Below are 17,272 nucleotides of genomic sequence, written 5' to 3'. Positions count from 1 at the left end.
GGAGCTCGGAACATGGGCTGTATTCTCTGGTATAAGCCTGTGCGCTCCCAACTCCTCCAGTGCGGCCCTCGCCCTGGGGGCCTCACTTGCCTCCCCCCAACCTTCCAAGGTGCCTTTAGCACTAGTGAAAAAGATCACACGGGTGCTAAAGTCTACAATAAATTAAAAGAAAAAAGATAATCTCACTTATCCAGATACACCACTTCTTTGCGAGGGAGTCCGCTTTCATTATTGATTCTGTCAGCGTAATCAACATTGAAAAAGGACTCCCTGCCAGACATCTGAAGTTGCAAAGCAGAAGGTAAGTGCCATTTTAGTTTAATATATTGCAGCCTTTATCAGCCGTGCTAAGGGCGATACTGCCCTTGGCAGTGGGCTGTGTCAGTAAAGACCAACCCCACAAGTTAAGTGGGGCCTGGGCGATATATCGCCTCAACATTAGCTACTCTAAACCATGGAAGAATGGCCCTACACTAGAGCCAGTGTCAGAGTGCTCTCCTTCTATCGTTTAATATTGAATTAGGGGTGACTCCTTTTACTGTCCATCGAATATATCAGAGAGAGCGCCTCGTGTTCTTGTGCAATGTATCTGAACATATGCGGGGAAGTGTGATTTCAAATAAGAACAAAAGCATTTATAAAGCTGTGGACTGGCTCTTACCCGGCCCTACTGGTCTGTTGAAAAGTGTCCAAATGGCCTTACACTAGTTTACCTCTGGTGACAACTCCATCCTAACCTATTCCGTTGATGTTAATACATTTTACTCTCGCCCTCAAAAAGGATGTAAATACTGTTTTTAAAAAATATAGCGTTTCAAACAATTATAAACTTCCCAAACTACTTCAGACACTCTGTATGGCATCTTTATTGGTTGTCTTTACTAACCACAAAAAGAAATGCTAGAGAATTTAAAAGCAAGACCTGGCCGGCTCGTCACATTGGAATCAAAATGACGGGATCAAAAGTCAATCACAGATTACCGCTGTCAGCAACTTCACTACTTTGCACCAATCTGCATGCGTTTATAATCGGGATATCACATGTTTAAATAGTGCTTCATCCTGCTGCTAAGTGCTGTAATAACATATATTATCTCCCATACTAACGTTACCCAGTTTACCAAATCCGGAGGGATGGTGGTCGAAGTGAGCGGGAACTGTCGGGAGCCGTGTTCCACTACTTTTCTTTTTTACTGTTAACCGCTCCACTACATTCGGCAAGCATTTTCACCATTCTGGAATTGCTGTTTGTGAAGTTAAAGCACCCTTCTCCACTTTACCACCGGATATCAGTTCCAGCTAAACTGAAATCTGTTTCAACTCAATTGAATGTCAACCAGCATGACTGCAACCCTTGAAAAATGTGTGGCACGGTGCTCCTGCCCGGGTCACAGTTCCACTACTTGTTTGGTACACCTCTATCACTGCCTGTGACTGCAGGTTGCACACAGATCTCTGGACGAATGGGCCCTTAACTTGCTGGCTGCTCTTACCAGTGTATAAAGTTGATTAAACCCACCTTACAATGGCAATTTCTTTAAGTCGATTTTCAATGTAACACAATATTAACTGCTGTTGTCAAGGCATGTTTCATATGTCCGTATGGCTTTGCTATGTACAGTGTAGGAATGAATCTACGCACTGGTTATCCGTTTAGCAGTTCAATATTTGAGCTCCCCATCTGCAAACCAAATCGAAAAAACACAATTCCAAACTACATACTTGTTAGTGTTTATGAAAACATCGGGTGAGCTAAGTGTCATGCTAGCATCATGTCACATGTAGTTATAATGCAGGGCAGGAATTCCTTATGCCTCCAGCCTGAGGACCTAAACCAGCACACCTATAGACCGTCCCTGAAATATTAGGAATGCAGTTTGTGATTTTAGCCCCAGAGTTGTAATTCGTTCCTTCCCTAAAGTGTGTTTTACCATGAGTCCAATGCCAAGCCGGCAAATGCTTTTGGAAACTAATCTATGGTATTGCATCCTTTTGTCGACCCCCATTTTTCCGACGGGTGTTTTGCTTCAGGAGTTTTGCCGAAAATGTCCATCAGAATATTTTTCTTGGGGGGGGGGGGTGCTAAATAAAGGGTTGAGGGAGGCCTGGAAATTAAAAAAAACAATTCAATTAAGAGGGTTTGGGGGGGAACCCCCCACAAAAAAAATTCGATGAACTTTTTGGGCAAAACTCCCACGGGAAAACACCCGTCGGAAAAAAGGGGTTGGCGACATGACATAGAACCCCATATACAGAGCTAAAGAAGTGCTATCAGGAGTTACGAGCGAAGCTTTGCAACTCACTGATATAGATGTAAAGAGTTTGATAAGATGAAAACATTGGACGTGATTTTTGACCTCTCACCCGCCCCATTGACTTCTGAAGGCTAGAGTCGTCCATTGATCTAACAGGAAAAAAAGCGGTCAGTGTTGCGCCAAACTTGACACCAGCTGGAGACAACTATTCGTAATATCGTTTGTAATCTTCGCGTTTAAGTTTTTCAGCTTGTAGCATCAGGACCAAGATTATAAACCTGCAGTTGCTCCAGAACACAGCGGCAATTGAACGATTCTGCGACTGAAGCACCAAAATGATACAAGAGCAGCCCTGCCAGATTCAGGCTGGTCAAGCATAAAGCAAAGAATGAGATTTAAGAATCTGTGTTTCCCACATCCTTCTAGAAAAAAATATCAGGGGAAAACCAACAATCAGCATGCCACTTCCAGCTGTTTCAAACACCAATTCCGGCTACTAAGATCTGCCATCTCGCGATCATTTGTACACAGTGCTCTTCGCCACCCTGTCCCCTCCATGTTAGACCAGTTCAGACTCCCGCTAGGGATTCCCACTTCAGCTGTCCAATTCATGACCACCCCAGTGGACAATCCTCAAATAGCCAGGTATGTTAAAGGGTACATAGTCTTTAACCACATGTTCACTACCAGCCAGCCTCAAGAAGAAGGTCCATTAATCTGAGCCTGCTCCCCATAAGATCTGCATACACTGTTAACTCTCTCAACTTCTTACTTTAAACATAATTGGGTACTGAAAAATGGCTGGAAGGCACAAGTTAGGTGCAAAATTCTGAAGTTGACCCTCTTGCTTTCCATGCCAACAGATACACCCAACACATGCAAGCACAGGCACTTTTTTTGTTTACCTCCATGGGAGATGACCTTCTTGTAAGGCTCAATGGCTGTCATGTCCACCTTGTGCTCCTGTCCGCCCATCAGGAATATCCGCCACTTGCGTCCTTCCTGGTCCTCCATGTCTGTGACAATGCCCTCTCCGAGCTTGTCTGCCGCACTGCTGCTGTCCGACCCCCTGGCCCGCGGTAGGTCATCTGGGAAGCAAGGAGCATTTTAGTGTGAATTATTAAAAACCTTGTCTGTTTTTCTTCTTGCTATTTGTCTGGGGCCCAAGAAAACTGAAACCGAGCGCAGCTGAGGAAAGATCGCCGCTGCTCGAATCTTCCGTCGTCCGCCTTTGTTTAGATTTGCCCTTAATAATTGATGGCGTAAAAAGGCACTCATTGGTATTAGCACAATAGGATCTTGCTTAAATGAAAGCAGGCAAATAATTTGTGCAGAAATACCACGAGGTGTGTGATATCTAGAGCTCGGGAACTCTGTATCGCACTCATTACCATAATGACATGAGGCCACAATACACTAGATTGTGTGGTCCACTATCCCTTTGTACCTCGATCAAGAATTGCGCAAACAGTATTGCTGGTCTACTGCTAAACATTGACAATTTCTAAGTTGATATTGATTGTAAACAAATTAACAAAGTATGAACAAACAAGAAAAAAGAAACAAATAATGTATATCAATGTTCAAACATCATATGTTTTTGCCTGGTCACACGTTAGGAAATACATAGCACTTTAAGCTAAGGGAAGCAAGTAAGTCCCTTAAAGATAATGGTTTATCCCAAGGCCAGTTGGCGATAATGAAGGCAGGCTAATATATAAGTTCCTCAATCTTTTATAGAGCGCCAGTCGCAGGGAAATGTGTGTGGTTCTTACTAAGCAAAACCATCAAACGAAGTGATATAAAAATGAAGTAAAGCATTGCCATATCAAGGAAAGAATACGCCCCTGGCGGAGTGGGTTTACGCCAGCGGTATTCGCGGCGGACCCGTCCGCCCCACTACGAGTTCCCGTAGCGCCATGGAGCGTTTTCCGCCTGGTTTTTCCGGGCGGAGAAATCCATGGCGCTACGGGACCTTGTTGTTAATTACGCCACCGTATTTTACGGTGGCGTAATTAACGCCTTCCCCACTCCCATTATACCCTATGGGGCAAAAATGGGAATGGGGAAGGGTAAAATGGGGAATGGGGATTTACCGCCCCGCCAAGGTCGGAATGGGGCGGTAAATCCGCCAACCCCCATGGCGCTATCGGCAGCTTTCCGCCGTGCTCCATGGTGCATTTGGCGCCACGATTTCCGCCAGGGTCGTAATGAGGCCCATTGTTATTTAAGCATTGGAAGTAATTTTGATCTTATGACGAGTGCAAACGAGTGTGAGCAATCTAACGATTGAAACGCACAGAAGAAATAAAAACAAGTCTCTGTGATAATCCACATCTCCCTACCACAGGTCTGCGTTAAGGGGGTTCACCCCAGAATGAGGGTGCAAGCGACCCCTGTGGGTACTCGCTTTTCTAATGGATTCCTCTCCCTGCATATTCCTCAACTTTAGAAAGAAGACTCAGCTGCAGATTGGACTCAGAAGGTTTGCAAGAGGGGTTTAGGACTGCATGGAAAGCCACCCTGGTGAAAGTGGGGGTGTGGAACTAGGAGATGAGTTTGCCTACAGTGATGGTGCAGCGCGTGAAGATAATCAACCTGCGACACCTACTCAGAGTGCTGGAGTAGGTGCTAGAGTTCCAGGCGATCGGGGCAGTGCAATCTGCCAGGGAGGAGGAGTTTCAAGGAAGGGAGGTTTCCTGGAAGCGTAGAACCTAGGAAACCTGAGGAATGGAACCTGAGACATTCAGCAGGGTAGAAGGATGACCAGCAGTGTCAAAGGCTTCAATGAGATAAGGATTGTTGAAGATGAATGAGTGGTGGAGGTGCACGGAGCAATGAGGAAGAGGGTGCTATTTCTGAGAATCATCCGATATGGAACCCATACTGGCGGTGGCCATGGAGAACATTATGTTTCAGGAAAATAGTTACGCAGATTAAATCCTCACTGAGGCCGCTCCCACTATTTTGGTGTAATTGTTTGGAAGAACCTGTCTCTTAAGCAGAGACAGCATGGTTTCAACACTGTCCCACTTCTATGTTTCAAATTCAAGAAACTGGAGACAAGGACCGTATCTGAATTGGTGGCCTCTTTTTCACTGATTTAGTGGAAGCAATAGATTTCAGTGTTAAAATAACACTGCCATTGAATGTAGTGCTTAGTGCCTGAGCAGTTTATCTCAGCCATATGTTCTGGGAGGTCAAAGGAACTGATCCTGGACTAGGCAAAAGGATTTCCTGCAGGCTTTTCCTGACTCACCCAGTAGTAGTGATGGCGGAGCAGCTCATGGGAGGGGAGACTGGCAGTTTAAGATGCAGTATAACATTCAATAGGGCATTGTCGACTCCAAGATGTAATGAAAAATAGTACTTTATTTTCTGTGGAAGTAAAATGTTGTGCAAGTTACAAGTAAGCAAACTATCTTAAAAAGAGTCTTTTCACTTTTCTAAGTTTGTTCTCTACCCGTTAGGGTGACCACCAATGCCCAATGTCGACTAAATACTTTTGGTACCAAGTTTCGTTGTCAGTACCTATGGGGCACCCCAGTCTCTATATGCATTCAACAGAGTGGTCTTTCATAGGAATGAATGGGAGAGATGGACCATCTTCTGATTGGCTAAGCTAGATGCTGGCCATGTTGCTGTGGTACTGCCAAATATTAGTTATGTGTCCACTGTTAAATAAAGGGCACAATTCCATAAGTCTGAGGCCAGCAACCATGATTGACTGTGACCACTGGCTGTGAACATTTTGTAACTTTTCAAAGTCAAAGGTCAACGTTGGCAGTCTGGTCTCCAGTTAGGCAGCAGCATTTCCATTGGTTAAAAAGAGGTGCTGCAGGCAGTCAGGATGACTGAAAACTCATTGTGGACAGATAATGAACTGGTGACGATGGGCCACCATGCAGTATTGCGGTTTATGCAAATGATTGTTTTTTCCTGTGCAACACCTGAGGTTTCTGCCTACAAAACGAAGCCCCTTGGGCCAACAACAGCCATGACTCTGCTCACAAGTGAGGCAGTCATCTGGAGCACTGTGTTTGACTTCCAGAGGAACATGTGACACACAGCCTCCCTTATTCAGTATCCCCTCGGCATCCAACCCCAAGCATCTGCAGCCAAGGACCAAACCAGCCAAGGGAAGCTCCCTGTTGGGGCCAGAAGGGACCTAGGGCTAGAACCCCTGCTCAATCCAGGACTTCACCGAACGTACCCTTTATTTGACTTCTGCTTCCGCGCATAGGGATCCATCTACCAATTGACTATCCATTTACAGTGGAGCTTCTGTTGCCTCACAGGAGCAAGGAATATTGCTTTTTCTAGGTCTGTAAACTGGCTTTTGGTTACCTACAGCTGCATTTTAGCCCAACTCAGATCTTACACTTGCTTCTTCTCAGCCAACCATCCACCCCTTCTCTTTCTGATCATACATCTACACCTCCTCTCTCGGGCAGCATCCTCTAATCTTTGTCTTCACTTGCTCATTTCTTCTACCATTCATCATGCATCTTGTCTTCTCTCCATTCCTGATGTGAGGGCCTCTCTCCTGTCTTTTTCCCTTATTCATGCCCCTTGCACTGGCCATGCTTTCTCTGACTTTCACTCTGCACTTAGGACTTCTTTTAACCAACACTCACATTCTCACCTGACATTTAGACCCTCGAAACAAACATGTGCCATGACATATGATGCTAGCTCAAATTACGGAAACCTACCATACTCCTAGTCTACTAAAATTCCCTTCCTGACATAACCTCTGCACTGGACTCTGCCAAATCCTCCTACTTCACAGACCTAATCTCCCCCCCTCGCAATCACCCCTGGAAACGTTCATCTAGCCTTCAAGCTTTACTTTCACAGAGGAGCAGCTCCATGCCCCTGCAGGAAACCCTGCCCCCCTTCCTCCCATATGTTGGAGACCTGAGACCGTGCCGTGTTTGACACCAGCAGTTGTGCCACTACTGCAGCGTGTGTTCGAAATAAGATACCCGTTGAGACAACCGTACCGAATGTATCCCCGAAGTGATGACAACCTAAGGGAGGAACTCCCTGAAGGAATATGGGAAAAAGCAGAAAAAAGAAGCCAGTGATGTCACAAAAAGTACACACGAAATCCCGAGATACTGACCGAAGAGGATGTGTTGATTCTAAAGAAACTAATGATGAAGTAAAGAATCTAGTGAACTTTTAAATAAAAAAAAGATTACTCGTGCACAAGTGTTGCAGAAAATCAACCATTCAATAAATGTACAGATGCTGAAACGCAATGTAGACTAAGTCATCATAGAATCTGGCTATCCTTAGTGAGCAGAACGCAGGCAAAGCCGCCTTTGTATAGAAGCTAGACGTCAGTATCATGAATTTAGTAAGCCAGGATGCATGAAGCGGGAAGGGAAAGCTGTGTCGGAGCAAGAATAAGCAGAATCATGGAACTGCAAGACGAGGCTGCCTGGCCTGGAGTCAAGACTGAAGCACCCAAGGTCAGCTATCTATTCTGGAAATTAGCTAACATGTGTAGGATGAATCATCCCTTGTTAAGGTGAGAAGAAAGAACACCCACAGTGCCAAGTTTAATAAATTTAAAGCATTTAAAATCTGCAAAATGACCAAATCGTAGTCTCCTATCGCGTGAGCCAAGGATGAAAATAGAGTTTGAACTTGGAGTTCCAGAACACCATAGTGTATGCTCTCACTCCCATGTATGCTAAAGACAAGGGTACTTTGCAAGGCCAAGTTCAAAGACAATCTTCACAGCACAAGGCATGGGCGATGAGAGATGCTGGCATAATTGGGTGGGGAGGTAGTGTCATGCCCCATCTCCTTGCAATAGGGTCAGGGCTTATGTGCTGCAAAGTGAACCGAATGTTCCAAGCGTGCCAACCAATTGTAGAAGTCAAAGGTCCTTATAGTTTAACAACCAATGAGAAACTGTGTATCTTATGATTCTTAAGGATTACATGTTTTAGAGGCAGGCTTATGTTGTCCACCTGGCAGTGGTCAGCCAATCACAATCCTAGTTCTTATAGAAAAGTATACTTATATGTTCCCCTTAGCCAATACCGACTCTTGATAGGTTTTTTATTATTGCCACGTAGTATGACGTTACTTCTGATGTATATTTTATATAAAAGCTATGATTTGTGTGAAGATCGCTGAGAGAAACTGAGAATACGTTTGTTGATGTTCATTGTAAACTCCCTGTTTTAGATAATTGTTAATAAAACAGTACTTTGCCAACTTCCTGTTTTGGTTCTGTTATTTGGACTCAGAATTAATCTGTGATATCCCATCCATTACATATGCACGTTCCTAAAGGGTCCTGAGCTCACTTTCACCACCCAAGCCAATATCCATTGCCTCCTCCCTTTTTGCTAATGACTTTGCTAACTATTTTTCCTCTAAAATTGGTGACACTCTTTCAGCCCTCCTTTCTTCTCCCAAACCCTCCATCTGAGCTCCACTTTTCCCAACCTCTTCTACTTTTAACTACTTCTCCCCTACCTCTCCTACTGAATTAGCACCCATCCTTTGCGGTGCCAGCCCATCTTGTGCACCTATCGACCCTTTTCTCCCCACATCGTCAAAGATCTAGTCTCAATCACTTGCCCTTATCTCTGAGCTCTTCAACCTCTCTCTCCACTGGCCTCTTCAATGCCTCCTTCGAATCTGCAACTGTCTTACCCCCACTGCATACACACTTTGCTGACCCAAACGTTCCAGGAAACTATCACCCAGTTATACTCCTTCCCCATAGTTCAAAAGTCTTTGAGACAGTGATCTAAGTAATTTGAGGATAATGGCCATGAAGATCCACTTTAATCTGGCTTCTGTAGTAACCACTCCACCGAGACTGCTGTGATGAATCCTGCAGAGTCATCACTGATCCCCAGCCTAAAGTCTCCTCCCATGTGGCCAGGGGAAGGCAGCCGCTGCCTGATTCTGACCCTGGGGTGGTATTCTGAGGGTGGATCACATGGGAAGAGATGGCTGTCGGGGGAGCTGATGGCCCTGCCAAGGGGATGCAGTATTCTTCCCTTGATGGTGAAGAAGCGTTACTCTGAGAGTTTCTAATGGCATGATGTTGTTATTCAGAATCCTTTAACTGTGAGGTCTTGAAATCCACTTCTGTTGAACATCTTAAGCAGAATTGTGTTTATACTTCACGTGTACATAACCCCTATAAACTCCTTTGACATCTGATGTTGATGATAACTTTTATGTAGACAAAAATGTGCAACAACAGAACTTCAAGTACTATGCTAATCCTTTGGACTTCAATTCCCAGAAGGCTTTAAATACTGGGATGAAGAAGAGGAGTGAAGAGTCAATGAGGATCAACAGTATGGCCAATGGTAACGTGTGGTCCAGTTGTTGTTTCTATAATCAACTGTGCTGGACATGTAAATGTGATAAACACCTGCAGACAAAAGAGGAACAAGAAAGTGAGTGAGAAGCCAAATCGGGCTGCAGAGTATGCGGAGCAGGAAGCAGTGACGCGGAGAGAGGCAGACGTGTGGGAGAGCCCCAAGGAAAGAGATGCTCATGGGCTGCTTTTTGTCACCTCAATGTACCGGAGTGGCGTGAGCCCCAACAGGGATTGGAGGGCTCCAGAGACGTACAGCAGGAGTGTCACCAACCGCAGACAGGTTGTTCACAACGCTACCAAGTTAAAGAAGCAGCGACCGTATCGGCAAGAGACCACAGAGCCGGCACAGAACCTGACCGAGGGTCTGACAAACTGTGGACTTCAAGCCCTAAGCAAAACTCTGCCACTACAGTGAACGACGAGTCAGATATGCCAAGAGAAACCAGTGAGTAGGCCCTTTTATAGTGGTGACCCCGGGCTGTTGCGACAGACGAGTAAACGATTAAGTGGACGTTTTAAATACCAGCCAAATAGAGTTATAGAGAGAAAAAGAGGGCAAATATGGTGCAATTCTCCTGTCAGTTGGGGGAAACCTGGGACCAGCATTGCCATTAGCCAAAAGAAATTACAGAGAGAACAAAAGGGCAAACACAGGGCAATTCTCCTGATAAGAAATGTTATTTGGAGAAAGCCTGAAACCTACATTGCCATAAACCAACAGACATTGTAAGAGAAATAAAGAGGCAGAAGTTGTACAATTCTCCTGACATGAGATGTAAGTTGGGGGAAACCTGGAATGAGCATTGTCAAGAGCCAAAAGACATTGAAAGAAAGGTTGACATACGGAGCTTGAACAAACCCTCATATAAGAGATGGCAGTATCAGGGAGATTGGTGCAAATGCTAACTGAAGTCAACAAAGGTTGTGCCACTGAGGAGGTGCAATTGTGAGAACATTTAAGAGAAAAGTGAATGTCGTGGAGAGAGTTGTGGAGGGACCTGATAAGAATATCACGTAGTGAAACCTTTTTGAAAGAAATATCTGGCAGGAGAGTACACCAGGGGATCTGTGTGAGTGAAAAGAGGTATATTCCTGGCAGGAGAGTAAACCAGGATATCCAGAGATTTGTTTTTCAGTTGAATCTTCGTTGGAAAGAGATACCTGGCAGGAGAGCACACCAGGGGATCTGGTTGAGTCAAAAGAGGTATATCCCTGGCAGGAGAGTAAACCAGGATATCCAGCGATTTGTTTTTCAGTTGAATCTTCGTTGGAAACAGATACCTGGCAGGAGAGTACACCAGGGAATCTGTGTGAGGCAAAGGAGAGACATTCCTGGCAGGGGAGTACACCAGGAAATATAATGTTCTGTTGGAAAGGAGTTGTTTGTTCTACTACGCCTTTTTTGAAATTGGACATTTCAGTGAAGGGCTTTATTATATCAAACCTTTGTTAAGACTGAACATTTTACTTTGGCCATCCTAAAGACTATAAAGGACTGTGTTTCAACATACCTCAACCCGAATTGTCAACTGAACATTTGCCTTGCCATCTTAAGTAAAAATACCCAGGGAAAAGACCTTCTCATTACCCTTAATGGAAGTTTGGGGAAACAGAGTCATTGGGGCTGTGGGATGTATTTACCCATGCATCCGAGCCCTACCTCAAAACTGTGCAGTACTGACATGAAAACATCATGATGGCCAGAGCTTCCCAGAAAATGCACAGGGAAATGCAGGAAGAATAGGCTGCCACCCATTTTTGCCGATGTTATGGGCACAGAAGGACACTGCCTAAAACCACCATTGGACTACCCGCACAGTAGTCTGAAACCATTGGGAATGGCAATGCTGATTGCCAAATGCAACCTAGAATTGTGGGGAATTCATTCTTCAATCCCAAAAATGGGTGCAGTACCAGTACTCACCACTATCCAAAAGCCGGCAATTTAAAACAACACCAGATTTTACTTTTTTGTAGAAAACTGAATAAATGAACCCAAAACATGCCAAAGAAAGACTTACTGAGAGGTGGATACAATGTAAAGTGATATTCTGAAGTGACTTGAAGGTTTATAACAAGACTGGCTGAGCTGTGGATTGCAGCAGTTTAAGTTGCACTGGGTTAAAGACACTAAAATCGAAAATGTTTAGATTAAATGAGTGACCTATGTTTGGTGTCACATGCCTTTGTAACTGTTGAAATGCCATAGTTTTGCACTTAGAATCAGCATTCTAGCTGCATATGTAAACATGTTTAGTTTTATTTGAATGCAGGAACTGGGGAACAAAAAGTGACATTTTATCTGAAACCTGGCTTAAGGAACTGAATTCTGCCTGGCAACTACCCCATCAGGAGTGAAACTTGAGTCACAGCTGTGTTCCCAGGCCTAGCTGCCCTTTTGCTGCTCACACTAAGGATATGCCATCTATCTGATAATTGAATTACCTGTGCTCTGCAGGAAAGTGAACAAAGCCCTGTCCTGGCTCAGGCAAATGTTTTATTGGCAGGAGTCGTAAATGGTCGTAAAAAGTGGCTTCCTCCTGAGGAAAGGGGAGGGGCACTGCCTGTGAGAGCAAGCTGGCTTGGCAGAACTGGATAAACCAGTATTTCTACCTTGTGCTGAGAGGAAACCACACCCCGTTGGAGCCAGAACATAACTTTAAAAAGATGGATCATTCATAGAGCGGACATGTGAAAATTTTATAAATGATACCATAATTCTTGTGATTTTTCTGCCCACAGTTTAAGAGGTTTTTAGAACCGGTGGTATGTTCAGGGGGGTGTTAGCGGAAAAGTGGATATTACTCTAAATGTATGCATGTTAAAAATCTGAAACTTCATCAGTTAATGTCCATACTCCCTGCACACATGTATGTAAAGTTGGGTCAATGTCAGAAAGTGAAAAATCAGTTAAAAAGTCAATTATGTGCCATTTCTGAATGCAAGCTCTTAGAAACAGCAGATTTGGACAGAGACATGGCTAAATTCAGCCACACCATGTATATGTAATTTCAAGCAACGGTGTAACTGTGAAATATGTCTTTTATTATCAAATATAGAATGTGTGCAATCTGACAGAGGAGTGTCCTATCTGCAAGCCATAAAATGACATCCCTCTGACTCACAGTTCATTCCCCAATCAAATGATAAATGGAAGTTTGACCAATTAGAAGCTGAGAGAGAGGTAGGGTCAGTGATGCTAGAACACACCCACATTCTAAACACATAAAAGCAGACAGACAGGACAGATAGAGACCTTCAATTCCATCTGCAGCGGGACGCTCTGCCGGAAGAATCCATACTTACCTCCATCAATCTTCAAAGAGTCAACACTTAGACTCCAAGATAAACAGAGACTTCAGAACCTTAACCAAAAAGGCCACTGCCAGCAAGAGTATTTGTCAGCAGGCCTCAAAATATTTTTGCAACTGAACTCTTCAGACAGCCGGGCGAGCCGTCTGAATTTTGCCAAGAACTTTTGCAAGAACCCGGTGACAGAAATATCCAAAGAGAAGGCAGGACCCGACCCAGAGAACCGGTGCCTAGCAGAGACCAGGCCATTGTATCCAGAGTGCTGACCCCGATGCTGTGAGCAGTTCCAGAGGCCAGGCGCTGTGAGCAGAACCCGGGAAGACCTGACCAGACTGAAGTCCGTGACCAAGTCGCTTTCCGGTTCAAAATCTCTTGTGAGTACTCAGCAAAACTCAGAACACCTCTCTTAGTTAAAATCATATAATTCAATCTATTTAACCTAAGTAGAACTGCCTCCTAGCTGTCACCTGTCATTTTAGCTGCAAAATCTGCCACTTGTCATTTTGAGCTTTTAAAATTTGCAAAACCAAAACCGACCTCTATTAAATCGGTCATAACTCTGTAACCGTTTGGGCTAGAGACTTGCAGTAACTTTTATCTGAAAGCTTAGAATCGTGGCTTTCCTATGAATCTAGAACCGCATTCCTACCCCTTATAGTTTTACCGCAATCGCGGAACACGCTTTTGCGAATTTTACCGCGATTTGCAAATTTCTTCACATGTAAAAACTGCTGCTGCTTGCCTTCCATTTGCCAGAAATTCGTTTAACCTGCTAACTATCCCTGCATCATTGCTAGTGTGAGCCTGGACTAATATTAACTAGATACCACTCACCCTGAACCTCTGAAAGGGAATTAAAAGCATTTCCAGCATATTTCTCATCCATTGCTAGCACATATCAAAGCATTTGCCTGTGTTTTAAACTTCTGTCGTGTAAGCTTGCTGGGGTGAACTGATTTACATTGATTGCATTTCTGAGAACTGTGTGTTTTCCTTCCACTTCCTTGCCTTGCATCAAGGGGGGGAGGGGATTGCCAGAGAAAAGTGATTACATTGTTTTGTTGAAATCATATTGAGTATTTTCTATACTGCATTTCATTCATTCAACCTTGCATTTCCTTGAACCCTGTAAAGCATTCTCTACCACATTATACTTCTGTACCTATTTACCACTGTGCTACCTTATCCATTTCATGTCAACTCCTTATTGATTATAGAGAAGCGTGTTAGTGCCAGATTCTCCGTTGTTAATCTTTATCATATCAGATTAAGTGTGATATTCAATTATTAATTTATTATAAAGTGTGATATATATATATTTTAAATTATCAAATAAACCTTTTAACTTGCAAAACAGAACTACTTCTTGGCTCAGTGGGGTCAGGGGGATTCCAAGAGAGGGGTGTTATATAGGGGTAGTCATCCAGAACGCATGAACTGGACATAAAGATATATCAATAAGGGTTTTCATTCAGTATTATAGACTAGGCGTTGACTTAGCTGTAGTGTTGAATTGAATCCTCTTACAAATTGGGGGCTCGAGCCGAGACGTTGGGTTAGATTTACCACTTGTGCAGCTTAATACAGTGTGCTAACTGACGGGATACATACATCCGGTCGGATCACCACGCTGCATTACGCTGTGAAGCATTCCTCAAAAGGGACACCCCAAGAAAAGTTCTGTTTTGCAAGAATAAAATACTAACTTCTGTAAGTCAGGACAGAGACCAATCTCTAGAATGACGACCTTAGTAGACATGAAAATAGCCAGAGAGCACCTCTTGCATAAGCTATTTGTGAGAGGTGAATGGACCGAACAGGGCCAGGATGCGTGGTTGCAGGCCATCACACAACAGGTCACTGAAACAGGGTCAGATATATATAGAGATCAGGGTCCCTTACATGTGGCCCTGAGTGAACTATATATGGCTCCTAAAGCCAAAGAGGAACACAATAAGATTGCCAGGATAGCAGCATACCTGTACCTATATATGGGAGACATGCAGGATAGATGTGCTGAAAGCCAAAATCTGGCAAATAGGCAACAGATGGTGTTAGAGAAGGCCCAATCTGACCTGGTCTCTTCTGAGCAGAGGCTGCCGAGGAGCCAGGAGTCAGAAGATGATAGTAGGCAGCACATCATTAAAATAAAGAAGGATATGGATGTGCTGCAACAGGAAAAGGTAGAACAGGATACTAGATTTCTGGCCCTGCAGAAGGAGCACCAAGACAGTTTGGACTCCTTACTGCAGAGCCAGAAAAAGCTGGAGCAACAATTAGACTTTAACAGGGCATGCACGGAGCAGGTAGCCACCCTGCAAAGTCATCTAGATAGAGTGAAGGTAGAGAGCAACAAGCTGATCTTGAAAGACCTGGATACTGTAACGCTCACCTGATTCTCGCAGAGGCGCCGGTCTTGACTGGGCGACTACTGTATCTTCAAAGGTGATGTGTAGCACCCGGTTGGCTCTTTGGGCTTGACCTCTGTGCACTGTATGCCTGACGTGTAGAGTAAGATGTCTGCAGACAGAAAATATGGGGTTAATGAACTGGGGTTATTGGGGTGTCCCTATCTCTTTCCTCTTCTCCTCTCCTGTAGACCCCCAAAGGTTAACGCTCTCACCTTAGGTAAGTGAATGCCGAGCTCTCCATCTGCCTCGGGGCAGGGTGCTGTAACCAGTTTCTTCACTGGATAGGTAGCGCAGGCCTCTTGACTTCAGAGGACTGCTGTCCGTCGTTTACTGCACGAACGGTAAGTTTCGAGTCATTCAAATGTCTTTAAAGTCTTTAGTAATGATGTCTCTTGTTTTGCAGGGTTCCGGCGATGGCGGATGACGGGCTGAAGTGAGTTGAAGATGGAGCCCGTGTGATGAATAGAAGCGCCTGGAAGCACGTAAGTAAGCGCTTGTTGCTTGCTTCACTATGCGCTCTAACTGTCTTTTTATTTTGCAGGTACGAGTTCGGAGAGGCTGCAGGGTGCCGGAATACCCACTGGATTAGATGTGGAAAGGAGTAATGGCACGTGAGTATTAAAGTTCCCCAATGTCTTTAAACGCACCTTGTTTTGTCTTTCAGATGCGGGATGCAGCGCCGAAGGCCTCCGGAGCGTGCGAAGAGTTGGTAAGCCTTTGCCTTTCAGATGCCGGAATGCTAACCTGTTCTTTCTTGTCTTTATAGGTGTTGCTGAAGACTGGATTCAGGATGGTAAGCCTTTGCCTTTCAGATGCCGGAATGCTAACCTGTTCTTTCTTGTCTTTATAGGTGTTGCTGAAGACTGGATTCAGGATGGTAAGCCTTTTTCCTTAGGCCCAGGACCGGATGCAGAAGACACGATGAGCGTTCTGCTGCAGAGGTTGCAGAATAACGCAAAGCAAGATTCATCCACCGGGTGTGGTTTAAATAGCCTCCTGTAGTGCTTAGGTGTCTCCTTCCACAGCCACGCCTAAGTAAGAATAGAGTTCCTGGTAAGAAAAGAGTTCCTGCCTTCCAGAAGAGTTCCAGTGTTCTGAATCTAGGGAGTGGCTCCAGCCCCACCCAACAGGAAAAGTAGTTCCAAACAGAAGAGGATCAGAGGCTCAACTGGCAGGCAAGTAAGCAGCATGGTCTGCTGAAGGTAAGTCCACCCAAGCATTATGAGCCCGGCGCTTCCAGCGCTGGGACTGGGCATATTTATGAGCCTGGTGCCACTGGCGCCAGGACTGGGTCCAAAAGGTCCCAATTGGGACTGGTTGGCACTCGGAACCTGGGTTATGGATCTGCTTCCAAGGGAGTTGGGAAAACCCTGACCTTTTGGAAGCAGAGATCATGACAGTACCCCCCCTCAAGGCCCCTCCCAAACCGGGCTTCTCCGGGGGTTTTGGCTTGTCAGGAAATGTTCGGTGAAATCTTTTGATTAGGCGAGGAGCGTGGACATATTCAGCAGGTTCCCAGGATCTCTCTTGGGGGCTGTAGCCTTTCCAGTCAATTAGGTAGAATAGTTTAGATTTGGAGATCTTGGAGTCCAGAATGCTTTTGACTTCAAACTCGAGTTCTCCATCCACTAGGATAGGTTTTGGAGATTTGGTTAGTCGGGTTTGAGGTTGCACGGGTTTTAATAGAGAGACGTGGAAGACCGGATGTATCTTCATGTGCGGGGGCAAGTCCAACTTGACCGCTACTGGGTTTACTATGGTAGTGATGGAATAGGGACCAAGGTATCTTGGGTTGAATGTGCGTGGCCCTTTTAGAGATAGATATTTGGTGGATAACCAGACTTGATCCCCTACTTGATAGTGAGGAGCTTCCTTCCGATGTTGATCTGCTCCTTTCTTGTATTGTTCTTTAGCCCTTTGAAGGTGAG

The 17,272-nt window shown here is 44.7% G+C and overlaps 1 protein-coding gene across 5 annotated transcripts in view; it reads right to left on the bottom strand.

The window, feature by feature from the left end:
* The window catches only part of BNIPL (BCL2 interacting protein like), a 337,025-nt gene that overhangs the window by 63,561 nt on the left and 256,192 nt on the right, over positions 1 to 17,272 (bottom strand). For 4 of the 5 annotated variants that reach the window (XM_069649767.1, XM_069649768.1, XM_069649766.1 and 1 more), the window contains one exon: positions 3,161 to 3,343. The exons of the other annotated variant lie outside the window; for it this stretch is intronic. In XM_069649767.1, the coding sequence (XP_069505868.1) occupies positions 3,161 to 3,343 (183 nt within the window). The remainder of the gene's footprint in view (positions 1 to 3,160; positions 3,344 to 17,272) is intronic. 5 annotated transcript variants of the gene reach the window in all.

This window comes from Ambystoma mexicanum, chromosome 1p (genome assembly GCF_040938575.1).
Source record: "Ambystoma mexicanum isolate Mex_15411 chromosome 1p, UKY_AmexF1_1, whole genome shotgun sequence".
NCBI classification, from domain to species: Eukaryota; Metazoa; Chordata; class Amphibia; order Caudata; family Ambystomatidae; genus Ambystoma; species Ambystoma mexicanum.
This window is presented reverse-complemented; position numbering and strand designations above follow the sequence as displayed.